The 16,360-nt window shown below is 50.8% G+C and overlaps 1 protein-coding gene across 1 annotated transcript; it reads right to left on the bottom strand.

Annotated features, from left to right (window-relative positions):
- Positions 1-1,647: 1,647 nt before the first annotated feature.
- On the bottom strand, positions 1,648-15,450 carry LOC120902621 (probable helicase with zinc finger domain). Its single transcript, XM_040311490.1, has 5 exons — positions 15,312-15,450; positions 13,847-14,561; positions 12,141-13,574; positions 10,209-12,070; positions 1,648-10,113 (listed from the first exon to the last, which is right to left on the bottom strand). The coding sequence occupies exons 2-5, from the start codon at positions 13,902-13,904 to the stop codon at positions 5,527-5,529; spliced, it is 7,941 nt and encodes a 2,646-aa protein (XP_040167424.1). The 5' UTR covers positions 13,905-14,561; positions 15,312-15,450; the 3' UTR covers positions 1,648-5,526.
- Between the last annotated feature and the right edge of the window lie 910 nt (positions 15,451-16,360).

Raw genomic sequence — 16,360 nt, forward strand, 5'->3', positions numbered from 1 at the left:
TTAATCGCAGTTGACAAAACTCTCCTCTGCGAGGAAAGGAGAGAAAAGTGTGTAGAAAAAAAGTGGGACATGCAATTTGCATGAAACACAAATTACCCGAAAGAAGAAGAAGAAGAAGAAAACGAACTCAAAACAAGTATTTTAGTGTGAACAAAAACTTAATGCAAAGCATATACACGAAGCGAAAAGCAAAACAAAAGACCATAAAGATAAACAATACTGAATTCGAAATTGTGTAAAAGTAAACAAAATTCCAAATCTAATAATGTACAAGCACAAATACAAAAACAGCTGCAAAATCACTCGATGGAGTTAAATGCAAGAGAGATGCAAGAAAGAGTGCAAAAAGACAAGGAAAAGCGCAAGGACGCGAAAAAAAAAACAAAGAAAGTGACGCTTGTCTGGGAGCGAAAGAATTGGTCAAAAGAATTACGACACAAAAATTAGCGTACACATATGTGAATGTGCTCATCCATTAAACATAAAATATACTAATTTTAATGCAAATGATCATGGCAAAGGCAAGTAAAAACCCATTATCGAAGTCGTGTCGCGTAAGCGCGAACCAAGCGTAGATTGCAAATGAATTTAACATTACAAACAATCGAAAAAGGAATGAGAAAAGAATAATCAGCTACATCTACGTTGTAATTGTTCCCCTTTCTAAGGTCACATTTGTATCCATCGATGTGCGATGACGGAGAGGAAAATTTAAATTTCGAAAAAGGAAAACAAGTTTCAATGGGAAAGTAATAAAATAAAGGCACAACATAATGCTAAAACCGGGTGGAAGTGACAGGACAGCAAAAATTAGATTGGAATAGTCAACAACACAGGAGCGCAAAAAAGTTGTGTAGCAGTTAGGATAAAACGCGAAGAAAGTGGATGTAGACTTAGGGCTAACTTTGATGCGCAGAGTCTAACAAATCAAGAATGTAAGTGAATGTGACTCTCTTTTAAACTGGAAGGGCCGCAACAAAAAAAAATACAAAAAGAATTAACGAACCGTAAAATTCTCATCAATTCATGAATATTAATTATGTAAAACAAAATGCAATGCGCAGTAAAATGGATAACGATAATGGATAATGGAAGAAGAAACATACAAAAAAGCACTAAAATAAATTCCTATAATATTATATTTGAATGGAAGACGAAAAAAAAAACAAAAAAAAAACGAATAAAAACAAACATAGCAGCAGAGGCAAGGAAGCAGAAAATTACAATGGAAACAAACCAAAATTCATTGCCAAGAATGGTAAAAATTGAAAAAATTAATAGAAAAACAAAACAATTCCCACTATGTGAAAAATCCGCTACAAAATTGTGACAAAATTGTGCAAAACAGCAAACATTAAACATTAAACCACAGTGAAATCAACACAAAACCATACGCACACTTATACACAGCAAAACACACACACAACTACAAACTTTTAGATCAGAACATAACCGAAAATTGTAAACAAGAACAAGAGAATAGAACAAACAAAACCAACTACAACAACAACAACAACAACAACGGAACAAGATGTAATAAATCAACAAAAAAAGAAAAGAAATCATTATGCACTGTTTGTACTTACCTTCCCCGGTTCATAGAAAGATTGAGAAAAAAAAACAACAACAACACACAATCCATTTTCGCTTTCCTCGTCGTTTCTATTTCTTCGTTTCATTAACCAATCCCTCAGATCTCCTAGTGTTTTGGTTTTGCTTTCATTTGTTTTTTTTTTTCATCTTTTTTCTGTTTCGTTTGTTTGTTACGTTTTCTCTCTTCTCTGTTTTCTCACTGTTTTCCTTCTATGTTTTCATGATCATGTTTTTTTGTCAGTTTAATAAAATTATTTATCGCCTGAATCAACTGAAATCATTGGGAAGTTGCATTTTTTTAACTTTATTTTAACTGTTTTATTGTACTCAATAAATCCACAAAAGGTGCTGGTCGTTTCTGTACAACTGAATCAACATAACTATAATTGTAATTTTACGATCTGAATAACATTCTATGTAGCATCGCGGGAGGAAACCTTCATTCGGGACAAAAACCACCCTTCACATGCTTTGTTTCAAGAAAAACTGAACAAAAAATAAGACAAACAAACATGCTACAACAATCAGCTGGCTTAAAATAGCTTTACTGTACAGTCTGTTCCGGAGTTACGCGGTTTATTTTTCATCCCAAATCAATTGCGTATGCCGAATAGTAGATTTTTCAGCCAAAAAGTATGTTACCAATTACAAATGAATTAATGTGATACTCCTAATAAATTACCTAATTGCTTAGGTAGTACGATCCGTTCAGAAAATACAAATTTTTCTATCGGGTTAAAGATTTTAATATTTCATAAAAAAATAACTAATTTATACCGCTTTTGACTATTGCAGCTTCACTCCAAACCAACAGAAAACAGCGTAACTCAGGAACAGGCTATACATACGTATAAGTAATGGTGTTATTGATCGAAGTATGCTGTATCTATTTTGTGCATGTTTTCTTTTCTTTCTTGTTATTTTTGTTGTTCAACTTTGATCATTGTATTGATTCTTTCGCTTAGTTTCTTTCATCGCTTTCCTCAGTCTCTCTCTCGTCCGCTCCTTCTTGTCACTTTTCTTCATCTTCACCTTCTCTCTAGCCTTTTTTTATTTTGTTTCCTTTATCTTTTTTTTTTTGTAACGCTTTCCTAGTATCTGATTTTTCATATTTTTTCCATTTTTTCCTCAATTTTATTAATGAAGTTCACAATCTAATTTTTCATTTGTCTGCTTCAGTATGTATATATATATATAGTTTTATTCCTGTTTAAAAAGTACATACATATATAAATATTTCCATATATTTTGTTCTTACAGTTAGGTGTTTCAATTAAATATAATCGTCTTCTCGCATTCGTGTTATGTTTTGTTATGTCCGTTTCTTTCCTTCTTCTCCTGCTCTTTTTATCATATATTCTTTCCTGCTTGCTTGCCAGCTCCGCAAAGCGATCGAAACATTGCGAGCGAAGCAAGGATGCTGCCACTGCATCGATGCAAAATTAAAAAAAACTAAAAAAACCTACGATCAATCTATTTTCGTGAGGTGTGTTGCAAAACGAATTCTTGTGTTTTTGTGGGTGTGTTTCTTTTTCGCTCTTGTTCGCTCTTTTTCGCTCTTTTTCGCATTTTGTTCGCTCTTTTTCGCTCCTGTTGTATGTAGTGGTCATTGCTTACCTTTTATAATCGTATTTTATGTATATATATAGGTATATAAATATCTCTAATCGTGGGGTGATTTAATTTTCATGCACTCTTTTTTTATTGATGACGTTACTCATCTTAGTTTTTTCTCTCCCTCTGATTCATCAGTTTTAATCCTCTGTTTTACCATTGTTTTTTTCAGTTTTCAGTGTTTTTTGTCTTCTTCGTTTTTTTTGTGTAAGTGAATGTTGGTTTTTCTTGGCTGTCTTCATGTTACTCACGGTTCTGCATTTTCAAGCTTTACCCATTTTCACCGAGTTTTTACCACGTTCTGTTGCTGTTGTATCTTTTTCTTCCTTTGCTAAAACATTACCGCAAAAAAACCCCCGAAATCCAACTAACACACTACGTACATTTTTTGAACGATTTTATCGTTTTTATCCTACTTTGCCTTGCTTTTCCTTCTCATTGTTTTCTTCGCTTATGAACGTTATCGAGTGCGTTAAGTTTTCTGTATTTTTCTTTCAAATTATCTCTACTCCGGAGCTTTGCTTTTGTGTGCTGAAAATAAAAACATGTACGCTATTCTTAGTGGTGCTGTGGAACGTTACAGAGACAGTTTGTTTGTTTGTTTTTTTCATTGTTACATTATGCTTTCTTTTCGTTTAGTTTGATGCAGTTTCGCTTTTTTCTCCGCTGGACGCTCTTTGTTAACAAGCCTGGGTTTGATTTTTTTTGTTTATCATTATCGCTACCATGTTTTTTCTTTATGCGATCATCTTGTCCAAAAATAAACTGTTGCATTTTAACTAAATTAACTTGATATAACTATGTAAAAGCAAATAAACTGTTCTTGATCGAAACAAAACACCATCGCCTGCGCTTGCTGAAAAAGAAATATTGAAGAAAAACAAAATAAAGACGAAAATATAGAAGAAGAAGTACCTATAATAGAATGGAGAGAAAAAAAAACAAACAAACAAAAGGAACACATATGTTACAGGAACAAAGTTTATTTCCATTGTTTTGCGGTCCGCAGATTTGATATTTTAATGCTTAGATAGGTGTATACGCATATTTATATACGCTAGGCAAAAAAAAGAGAAAAAATATTATAGTAGCGATTAGGTTCCGTACGGGTAGTATTAAATAAGAAAGCGATACAATGTAAACATACGAAAAATGAGTATACGTTTAATTAAAAAGAAAGCAAAAAAAAGGAAAATATAACCAAACTCAAATATGTTCAAGTTAAAGAAGTAAACGTATAAAGTACAGTAATGATATCTCAATATGACGAATGCCTTACGATTATGCTAAAGTCATTTTATGTATGCGTTTGTTTGACCATCCTCCTTCCCCATTTTGTATGCATGCTGCATGTACGTGGATGTGTGTGTGTGTGTGTTTGTATGTGGGGTTTGCAGTTAATATTATTTCAATGAAGTTAGTATGTGTACATATGGAACTTATCGTTACCCACCCACGCCTACACGCACGCTTCTACCCATCAGTTGTGTATGTGTGTGTGTTATTCTTATTATGTTACGCATGTATGTATGCCTAAGTTTTTTGTTTGTTTGTTGTAAACATTAATCATTTCCCTCCTCTTCCGTCTTCTTTTCATATATTCTGGACACTCTTACACACACACACACACACACACACACACACACACACACAGCGTGATCTTCAGTTTTTTGCATTGAGTTTTCTCTACACATCTTTTTTTTTTGTCGGTTTTTCTTTTGTTTTTGCAACATTCATATAAACCATAAGTAGACATAACTTTTTAGGATTTTTTGTATAATTTTTTCTGTTTTTTTTTTCGTTTTATGTTTTCGCTTTTTGTTTTCATTTTCTTATCTTCTTTTACCACACTTCTTACGTTGTATCTTTATATTTATGTTTTATATGTTTCTGTTTACTAATCGTGTTACTTTTTTCTGTTTCTGTTTTTTTTTCGCTTTCAATTTGTTGTCAAGCATTTTCCATTCCATTATTTCGGTCTGCCTTCTCGTTTGCCTGCCCAGTCCACTACTAATGCCTGCCTAAAGGCGTTTGTTTTTCTATAAGAAATAATAATTCAAACACACACGCACACACTCACTGCCACTATTTCAAAGGTTGCGCGGTTTCACGATGCCTAGCTTTGCTCTCTCACAGCAGGTCGAATGTGTACCGTAGCTAAGGAGACGAGAGATTTCTGCCACTGGAGCAGCTGGATCTCCTCGCTCCCCTTAGCGACACATTCCCTGGCTCCTTTTCTCTCTTTCTATCTCGCTCTCTCTCTCTCTTTTCGCCTCTTTTTGCTCACAACTTACGCGCTCTGTCGGAAATGTTTTAACTTTAAAGAAAATAATTGTACAACCCATTGCTCTTGCCGCCGAGATTGCGCAGCGGAGCGAACGGATCGTTGCCGACGGCACCGTTGTTGCCATTGTTGGCACTGGCATCGAGCAGCGCCCCACCATCCGAAAGCTCAATCTTGCCCAGCTGCTTAAGCCCATCCATCGCATTCGCGTGACCGTGCTGTTGCTGCTGTGGCTGCGCACCATAGTGATGATGCTGATGCTGCACCTGGTGCTGATTACCATTGTTACCGTGATGGTGCTGATGGTGCTGCTGATGATGCTGCTGTTGCTGCTGGTGCTGCTGTTGTTGCTGCTGCTGCTGCTGCTGCTGTTGTTGCCCCTGGCTCAATACACTAGCGTATGTTGCATGGGCGGCTGAGGACGAAGGTGGCATCCCACCCGGGCCGGCCCCTCCACCACCCGGCTGACGCTGCGCCAGCATGTGGTCATCGTGCAGATGGGACTGCGACTGTATCAATCCACCGGTCTGCATCTGCGAGCCGGCGTGCGACGTCAGGTGCGGCATGTAGTCGCCCCTGCCGCCCAGTCCGTGCTGCTGATGTTGCATCTGCTGCTGCTGCTGCAATAACCCGGCGGCAATGTTTTGGATCGAGCTATAGCCGGCATTGCCCGGGAAGCAGCCTCCATTCTGCTGGTGCTGGTGCTGCTGATCCAGCATCGAATTGCCGGTAAACTGGTTCCCTCCGCCGTTCGCTGCCCCGAACAGGTAGCCTTGCGGTGCCATTTTCGGCTCCAGCATGTCGAGCAGCGTTTGCTGCATGCCAAAGTGCTGTTGCTGCTGCTGCTGCTGCTGTTGCTGATGCAGCTGCACCGAGTCGAGCAGATCCGGCGTGGACAGCTCGATCGAGTGCGAGGAGGAGGAACCGGTTCCGACGGTACCGGTACCACCACCTGCACTGCTGTTGCTTCCTCCACCGGCTGATCCAGCACCGCTACCGCCCGACTGATAGTTCTGGCCTGCCTGGCGTCGGTACAGCGGTACCGACTGTTGCTGCTGGCTCTGCTGGCTCGACGGTCCACCAACCAGGGACGGAATTTCGGGCGCTAGCGAAGAGGACAGGCTGGCGAACAGATCGTCCGATTCGAGAATGCCACCCTTCGCACCCGCCGCTCCCGGATGGTTGCTGTTGTTGTTATTATTACTGTTGTTGTTGTTGGCGTTGGATGCATTCGATGCGTTCGATGCCGGACCGGTCACTCCGTTCACCAGCACGTTGCCGTGCACTAGCGAGCCGGCAGTACCGACACCGCCGGCAGCACCGCCGAGCAGCAACGGATCGGAGCGCATCGGATTCAGCATGTTGTCGAGAAACAGGTCCGCCTGCGAAGAAAGTGGTCCACTGCCGGCACTGCCAAGCCCGGGTATTTTCATACCTGGCTGCTGCTGCTGCTGCTGCTGCTGCTGACCGGATGCCAGCCCGCCGGACTGTTGCGATTTCATCGAGCTCGCGACGGCGGTCGGCACCTGGCGCAGGATGTCGGTGAACTTGTTGGCCGCCTCGAGCCCCTTCGACTCCATCAGCTTGGTGAACCAGTAGTACTGGAACTCTTTCGTCTGCAGCGCCATATCGATGAAGCTCATGCCGGCCGGCAGCAGGTGGTTAAAATCGGCAGGCACGTGACCGGAGCCACCGTGCTGCTGCTGCTGCTGCTGTGTGACCGATCCAAGCATGGTGTTAGCCACCTGTTGCTGCTGATGTTGCTGCTGCTGCAGTAAATGCGCTGACGTGGAGACGGAGGGGAGATGCGGACCGCCCAGCTGCTGCTGATGGTTGGCGGCCGTGTTTCGCAGCTCCGGGAAGTGCACGTTCTGGAGAAAATGGAAATCGGACGCCTTGTCCATGGCGAACTGGTCGGCGCCACGGCCCATCGGTGCACCGGCTCCTCCTGGTGCACCTCCCGCACCACCACCACCACCACCCGTACCAAGCTTCTGGCCGGCGGCGGCTGCAGCCGCCGCTACCACCATATGCGGCATTCGGTTCGAGATGGCCATCAGCTCGCTCTGGATGCTCGTCATGTACAGGTCGCCGGTTTGCGCGTAGTGTCCCTGGGACTGGGAGTTGGGTATGGCCTGAGGCGGCTGCTGCTGCTGCTGCTGCTGCTGAAAGCCGCTCGGGCTGATTGGCCCTCCCGCCAGCATCGGGCGAATGTGATGGTTCGGCTGGGCCACTACCGGTCCTTGCTGTAGCGGACCCCCGGCCAGATGCGGCGCCTGATGGTAAAGCCCGGCGCCGAAAGCGCCGCCCCCGGCTTGCTGCTGCTGCTGCTGGGCCTGCGTTTGCATGAGGGCGGCCGCCGCTGCCACCACACCGGCCGGGCCTTTGTTGGGCTGCTGCTGCTGCTGAAAGTAGGGCAGTGGCCCGAGCGGCGGTGGTGCCTGCCCGCCCGCAATCGTTGGGCTGCGCATCGGTGGCGCTATCAGGGGCGGCGGCCCGGGACGATTCGGCAGCCCCAGCCCGAGCGGATGGGCGACGGTTTGGCCGGTGGCAACGGCTGCGGCGGCGGCCGCTGCTGCCGCCGCTACCGCCGTCAGCTGGGGCCGTATCGAGGGTGGAACGTTCTTTTGCGCCAGCCGCCAGCCGGGCGGCGTGTTGCGGCCCCCGGGCGACGACACCATGGGGAAGGCGCCGCCCGCCCCGGTAGCGCCCCACAGGTTCGGCACGCTCGGGTTGGGTGGCGGTGGGGCCATGTTCGGTGGTATCGGTGGACCGCCCAGGGCTGCCGGGTGCGGTGGGACTAGGGTTGGGCCACCGGCACGGAGCGACTGCTGCTGCTGGGACGACTGTTGCTGCTGTTGCTGCTGCTGCTGCTGCTGTTGGTAGAAGTAGAGCTGGTTCTGGTACGGGAACTGTTGCTGGCCGGGCTGCTGCTGCTGCTGTACCGGTGGTTGCTGTTGCGATGGTTGCTGCGATTGCAGGTGCTGCTGCAGCATCGCCGATTGCGCTGCCCCTGGCCCCTGGACGGCGCTGGTCGGGCCGATGAAGGGCGTGATGGCCAGCTGATTGCGCATCAGCGCGGCAGCGGCCGCCGCATTCTGTATGCCCGCGATCCCACCGGCACCGGTCCCGCCAGCGGCAACGCCGCCCAGCGGGAAGCTTGCACCGCCCGCCCCACCACCGACCGTGCCGTGATGGAAGGACGAGCCCGCGCCACCGGACTGTTGCGGTGCGGCGGCGTGATGATGCGCCTGCAGGTGATGCAAATGATGGGCCGCGTGTACGCCGCCCGGGCCTTGCGCTTGCTGTGGATGCGATTGGGGCTGCTGGTGTTGTTGTTGCTGCTGCTGTTGCTGTTGTTGCTGCTGCTGATGCGATGGTCCATGGTGACCCGAAAGGTGCGGCACACCGACCGGCGGTCCCCCGTGATGTCCTGCCCCGCCATGCGGATGGAACGGACCGCCGGCCGACAGCGTCAACGCTCCGCCCAGGTTCGCGGCCTGGTCGCGCAGGTACGCCTCGCCCTGCAGCGCCCGCGGCACAAACTCGGGCGCCAGCGGGTTCAGCACGTACGTCTTCTTCAGCTCCACGCCGTCCAGCTGAGAGCGCAGCAGCGACCAGGTGATGCCGAACAGGCTCTTGTTCTGGTAGCAGATCTCGATGAAGCGCTCCCACACCTTCCGGCAGCGACCGATCGAGCAGAGCGCCACCGGGTCGCCGACCACCGCCACCAGGCTTTGGGCGCGCGTGATCGCCGTGTTGAGCAGCTTCGAGTTGCTCAGGAAGCCGTAGTCCACCTCCTCGCTGCTCGTGCCCGCGCCCTCGCTCGCGTTCGCGTTGCACGTGCGCCTGGTGCGCACCGTCGACAGGAAGATCGCGCGGAACTGCTTGCCCTGCACGTTCGCGACCCGCTCGACGCTGATGCCGCCCATGCGCCGCTTGCGCAGCTCCGACCGGATACGGAACACCTGGTCCGCGTACGGCGTCATGATGCCGATGCTCTGGTCGTTGATTTTGCCCCACGCGCTCGGCCACTTCTTGCGCAGCTCGCACACCCGCTCGACCACCTCGTACACCTCCGAGTTGTTGTAGAAGGCGGTCGAGTTTTTGTCCTGCACGTCCTCGCCGCGCGTCGTGAAGAACGTGAGCGGGTAGAACTTCTCGTGGCGCGGCTGCTTGCCGGACGCGATCAGCTTCTGCTCGTAGAACAGCTCGGACGTGAAGCGGATGATTGCGTCGTGCGCCCGGTAGTTCTCGCACAGCAGTATCTTGCACGGGAAGTCGTTCGGGTAGTGGTCGTACAGCCGCTCGAGCAGCGACACGTGCAGCTTGCGCTCCTTCGCAAAGTTGGAGAACAGCTCCGGCGACATCTGCATGTGGTCGCCGGCCAGCACGATCCGCGTCCGCTCGCCGGCAAGCGCGAGCGGCATGATCGCCTCGCACTCCATCGCCTGGGCCGCCTCGTCCAGGAAGATGTGCGTGAAGTGGCCCTTCGGCAGGTCGAGCGACGCCAGCTCCATCGAGATGTTCAGCGTCACCACCACGATCCGGTGCTTCAGGATGTCCTTCACGGTCGGGCGGCGAAAGTTGCGCATGTTGATGTTCAAATCCACCAGGCAGTACTGTGTGCAAGTAAAAAAGAGAGCAAAAAAAAGGCAAATTTTAATACAACCGCTTCGTTTGTCCCTTTGCCGAGAGAGGAACAGTCCCGACCCACCTTCTGTACAATACTGTTGACCGTCGCGACCCAGCGCTTGTGGTAGTAGACGCGCAGCGGGCGCGCCTCCGTCATGCCCTCCTCCACCCACGGGTGCAGATAGTCCTTGATGTACAGGTCGGCGGCCGAGTTCGAGTGCGTGCAGATCAGTATCTTGGTGCCGTCCTGCAGCAGCAGCTGCTTGATCGCCTGGGCCAGCGTGTACGTCTTGCCGGTGCCGAACGGCCCGATCAGCAGTATCGGGGGCAGCGGCACGCTGACCGGCGTCGTGATCGCCACCACCGCCTCCTTCTGCTTCGAGTTGAGCTTCGGATCGAGCGAAGCGTCCCACTGGCGCTGCGGCGTCCACGGGATGCTCGGCTCGAGAAAGATCTCGGGAAAGATGATGCGGAAGTCCGCTATCTTGTCGATCGCCTGGTGCCACTCGCAGTACGTTAGCCGGTTCGGCTGGAACTGTATGTCGGCGAGGAACTCGGTGTCCGGCTTCAGCCCCAGCCCCGTCACCGCCTTCGCCGACACCTTCAGGTAGATCATGTTCTTGCCCTTATCCTCGATCACCGCCTCGTACACTTTGCGTCGCTCGCCGGCCGGAGTGGTTTCGCGCGCCGCCGCTATGTACACCGCCTGGCAGTTGTTCAGTATGAGCCGGCCGGCCGACGTGTCCTCCGACACGTCCTTGCCGAGCTTCATCAGCGCGAACAGCTCGCCCGAGTGCGAGTACTTGGCCGTGCTGGTCGCCATGCCGCTCGGCGTCAGCAGGTAGTTCGTCACGATCGAGAGCCGCGTCGTGAGGTTGTAGCGGGCGATCTGCTCGTACCGGGCGATCTCCTCCACGTACAGCAGCTCGTGGATGCGGTTGCGGTAGTTGTTGCGCGTCAGCCGCTTCTCCGTGATGGTGGACTGCGTCAGCACGAACGTGGACGCTTTCGGCAGCGGGTAGCGCAGCAGCAGATCCTTCTCCCGCTCCGCGTCCGCCGTGTAGGCGGGCGTGTGCATGTGCGGGATCGGCGCCGTCGTAAACTCGCAGATCTCCGAGTTCGTCTCGTCCCACCGCTCCGCCGTCGACATCACGATGTCCTTCTTGATCTCCTGTATCTTGTCCACCTCCGTCACCGGCACCACGTCCACGCAGATGTGCTTCACCAGCACCGGTTCGCGCCCGAAATCGAACACCACCGTCTGCCGGAACGTGCCGTAGATCTCCGTGCTGAAGCCCACCTTGATCCGATGCTCGAGCACGGCCGGTGCCGCCTCGCCCTTGTCCAACCCCGGTGTCGCCGGTGCCATCCATTCCTGCTCCGAGTTGAGGTCCGCCTCGGACGATGGGCCACCTCCCTTCCCTCCGCCCGACATGCTCTTCTTGCCGCCGCCACCACCCCCGCTAGGGCCACAGCCAGGTGTGCCGCGCGGCTCGCCCGGGCACACCTGCTTCAGCACGAAGTGATTGCGGTGGGCGTCCTGCAGCAGCGCAACCGCCTTCAGGTAGCGCTTCGTCTTGAGCACGAACGACCACTCGCGCTTGCTCACCTTGGACGAGATCGTCGTGACGAGATCGTGCGAGCAGCTGTCCTCCACCCCCTCCACCTTTTCGCGCATCACCTTCTCGGGGCTGGGCGCCTGCACCCACCGCTCGAGCAGCTGCTCGGTGTAGCTCTTGCCGTACAGCTCCTTGTCCCGCGCCCGCTGCAGCTTCTTCTTCCGGTACTCGAACCGCTCCTTCCACTCGTTCAGCTCGTCGACCCCGTGCGCCTCCACGCACTGGTTGCCGTAGTGACAGTTTTGATTATCCTGGTACTTCTCGCACAGCGTGTACGATTCCGCCACGAAGCCGCGGGGCGGCGGGCGCCATTTCCAGTCGCGACCTGCAAATTATGGGGAAGAAAGAGTTACAGCCAATGGCCCATACATCCCCCTCGCGTCCGTTCCACCTACCCTCATCCGACATGATGATGTTCTGGTGGCTCTCGGTTTGGCAGTGCGCCCGCAGCTCCGACCGGTCGGCAAACGAAAGCGTGCAGTAGACACAGGTAATACTGTTCAGTTTGTCCATCGGCAGCGTACCCTTGCCTCCGAGCTGCTTCTCCTGCCCGTACCCATGGCCGCCCGGCTTGCCGTGCCTATCCATCGGGTGGCTGTTGTGCAGCTTTCCGGGGCCGCTCGACGCTGGGCCGATACCACGGCCACCACCACTGCCCGGCTCCACCGAGCGACCTGAGCCGCCGCCGCCACCACCACCAGCAGCCGCCGATCCTCGATCGTTGCCGGCTGCACCCTTTCTCTCGCCCTTATCACTGTTTGCTTCATTGAATAAATTACCGTTACTATCACTAGCTTTACTATCACTGTTGCTGCTGCTGCTGCTGTTGCTGCTACTACTACTGCTACTGCCACCACTGCTGCTGTGTGTTGCGGCTTTTCCCGTCGGTTTTGCCCCTGCCGGCGCATCCACCGCCTCCCTGCGCTTCTCATCGCCCACTCTCTTCTGACCCGGCGCTGCCGCTCGCTGCTGGTGGCTCGCTTCGTCCGCCTCCGCCGACACCGCCGCGTCGCCCGTCGCGTCCCCGTTTCCCACCCGCAGCTGGCTCTCGATCCTGCCCAGCTGCTTCGTGTACCGATCCGGGGGCAGATTGTTGAGGATGAGCTTTTCCAGCTTCGTCTCGATCTGCTCGTACTCGTCGTTTAGCGACGACTGGGAGGAACCGGTCGACGAGCTGGAGGAACCGGTCGCCGGGGCCACCGCTTCGCCGCTCGGTGGATGGTTTTCGCCACCGTCCGGAGCGCCGCCCGACGCGGAGGCCTGCTGTAGCAGCGCCCGCAGCCGGTCCAGATACCGCCCGATGTCCTGGTTGGCGCCCTGGCCCGTCGCCCACTCCTGCAGGATCACGTCCGCTTCGGCAAACTTGCGCTGCTTGAAGAGGGAGTGTATGAGCCGCTTGCGCACCTTCGACTCGGTGCTGCCGGTACCGCCAGCGGCAAGTGCACTCGCGCTGGACGTTCCATTGGTGGCAGCGGCGGCGGCGGTGGTTTTGCTCGCGCCCGTACCACCACCCTTCGACGACGAGGAGGACCCGGTCGACGAGGAGGACGGCGTCGGGCTGGGAGATTCGGTGGATGATGAGGATGGGCCGGCGGCCGCTCCGTTACTGTTCGGGCCGCCGCTGGTGCCGTTGCTTCCGGCCGCGTTCTCGGCGAGCGCGAGCAGCTTCAGCAGCCGGTGGCAGTCCTGCGTCACCTGATCGTACTGCCGCAGCTCCAGGCAGCATTCTGTGCGGCCGTACAGACACGCGATCACCTGCTCCTTCGAGTGTCGCCGACCGGACGCCGGCTGGTCGCTCCCGGATGCTCCAACGATGCTGTCGTAGATGTCTGAAAAAGAAAAAAAAACAAACGCAAACGAGTTACTGCAGAGTTGGAAAACTGGCGAAATGAGTATTCAGGCAGGAATTGATAACTTAACGCCTTTCTTAGTTCTATTTTATGCGTACTGTTCAGTTCAACTAACTATTCCACTCTCGCATTGTTCGGCTTTTTCCGACTGTTTCATAGCAAGATCCATATTTTAAACAAGATTGAACAAGTTTACTTGTTTCCCGCGTGTCTGTTCGATGGTACGTGCAAATTGTTACAACATTGCCTACCTTTTGCCTTCTGCCACAGTCGATGCCGGAGATACTCGTTGGCTTGCGCCTCGGTCATTGCTTTGGCTCCCTCGTGCAACACTGCCGACGGTGCAGCCGGAGCAGCAACCGTCCCACAGTTGTCGATAGTGGTGCAACTACGTAGCTAGTAGCTCCAGTCGGGAATCTTCCGCCTTCAATATCCGGAACCGCAATCCGGGATGGTGGGGATTCACCACCTGGCTGCTCCCCGCCGAATCCTTGTTTTACCGACTTCTGTCTGCCTCTTTTCTGAATTTGCTTCTGCTTCTTCTTTTTGCACCCACACACTAAACACTTTACACATATACAGCTAAATACGGACAACGCTACACACTAACGCAGCAACGGGGAAAGAACGCCTACTGTGCGGGCTACTACCAACTACCAGGAGCGTTCTTCTTCGCGGAACAAACACGCACACACGCACATTGACACACACGCACACGCACACACACGGTAATTGTTATTTCGCGTAGTGGTTTTTCCGCTTTCAGTGCTTTCGCTGCGATACCCGCCGCGAAGAGATCAAACGGTGCGTTCCTTCCATTCGCTCTAGTCGTTTTTGGCGTCGTTCTGTGTGCCTACACGATTACTTTTTACATCTTCTACAGCCAAACAGCAAAAAATAATGTGCCGCAAAAGTGGCTCTCTCTCACTCTCACGCACGCACGCACGCACGAGCTATGGACGATCACTAAAATGGCAAAGGAAGAAGAAGAGAAGGGAGAGTTTGCGTTAGTATTGCTCATTACTTCCGGATCGTACTGCCACCGGTCGGTGGGCGGAGAGTGCCACATCCGGAGGGTCCATGTTCCCACCGATAGCGGCCGCCTTTTTTGGAGGCAATTTTTCCCGAAGATTTTATATCCCACGCACGGCTGCGAGCAGGCACAAGGGGGCTCCTCAGGGGTAGGCTAATTTCATCCTAAGCGGGCACGCCAAACACGCAACAAGCACATACGGGATACACATACACACATGCACACACACGCACACACCTTCCAGTAGCAACACTCGCGCGGTGCATCCTTCTCGCCCCCTCGCGCAAGGTTTGGCTATTGCATACACACAGCCACACACACACACACACATACATACACGAACGGGTTATGTTTGCGGCTGTTTCCTGCAGGCAGGGGGGGGGATTTTCCACCCAAACATTACAACATCCACCGGAAAATCGTAATCGATGAGTGGGACGGGGGGAAACCGTGCCCTCTTTCGGCCACTTTTTTTCCTTTCTCGCTACGACGGAGATGCCCCTCGCCCTGTCCCACGGTCCCACGGTCGGGCAGAACACGGTCCCATCTTCTTGCATGTACGCCTCAGCCGTGCAGACCCGAGACCCGTAGGTGTGTATGTGTTTGGTAGGTGCAATCGGACCCGTACTGTGCATTCTTCGCCATTAGGGAGGGCTGCCGCACCCGGGAAGGACAATACTTACCCACGCCACGAACTGCAGTATCCGGAAAAGCCTTATTTCTATTCGGTAAATAATTACATTTTGTCAGGAATCTTATTTTTGCACTTCTTTTCTTTTTTTCTCGCACTCGCAGACAGCAGATGTCAGTGTCGGGGGCTGCTTTCCTTTCACCGTTTGACAGCAGCTCGGCGTTGCGCGTTTACGCCATGACGGGTTCACTGCTTCAGATTGCATTCAAGCGATGCGCGAACCGAGTAGAAACATCCTTGATGTTGCAAATGTAGCTAATTTAATAAAAACGTTGTTTTAGAAAAAGTTTTCCACTAATTTTGCATAAGTAAAGAGAATTCTTGCTTTGAAAAAAATAACTGGAAATGCAACCAAAGCGTAGAATTGCTTTAAATTATTTTCCCAAACTAATTAACCCTTGACGGCAAACGGTGGGGCACTGCAACAGACAACCGGTATTGATTTCAAAGATTTAAACAAGTATAAAATAGCTTTTTCAAAAAACTGCACATGCAGATATGAAACCAAAAATGAACGAAATAAAGAAATAAGCAAACATTACAATGGCACCAGTCCCTTCAGAGCGAGTTCCTGAAAGGAGAGCCGGCCTATAGTAGTGTTGGGTAAATTTGATTCAGATTCATGAATCATAATTAATTTTTTAAATGATTCAATGAATCTGAATCTCGGTTAGTAAGATTCATATATCTACGAAGATTCATGAATATCGAAAGATACATGACTCTTAATAGATTCACGAAACTCAAGAGATTCATAAATCACCAAAGATTCATCGAGCTTGAGCTTCTTATTATTCTTCTTTTTGGCGTAACAACCTGGCGTAACATAACCACGTGCCAGCCTATGCATGTTTTCGAGACTTCTTGGGAAGTATCACGCAGCCGTACTGTTAGTTTTGCTACGGGGAGACGGTCCATGCGAGGCTTGAACCCACGACGAGCATGTTAGGTGGGATCGCGCAAACTCAGTATTTTGAAAATCATACATCTCTAAGGATTAATGAATCCCTGTAAATAGATCCATGTAGATCCTTGAAGATT

This window comes from Anopheles arabiensis, chromosome 3 (assembly GCF_016920715.1).
Source record: "Anopheles arabiensis isolate DONGOLA chromosome 3, AaraD3, whole genome shotgun sequence".
NCBI lineage: Eukaryota > Metazoa > Arthropoda > Insecta > Diptera > Culicidae > Anopheles > Anopheles arabiensis.

Coding starts and splice junctions, on each gene's coding strand:
- LOC120902621 (XM_040311490.1), bottom strand. CDS start 13,904: ATGACCGAGGCGCAAGCCAACGAGTATCTCCGGCATCGACTGTGGCAG. Junction 13,575..13,846: donor ACTGTGGCAGAAGGCAAAAG/GTAGGCAATGTT, acceptor TTTCTTTTTCAG/ACATCTACGACAGCATCGTT. Junction 10,114..10,208: donor TCAACAGTATTGTACAGAAG/GTGGGTCGGGAC, acceptor ACTTGCACACAG/TACTGCCTGGTGGATTTGAA.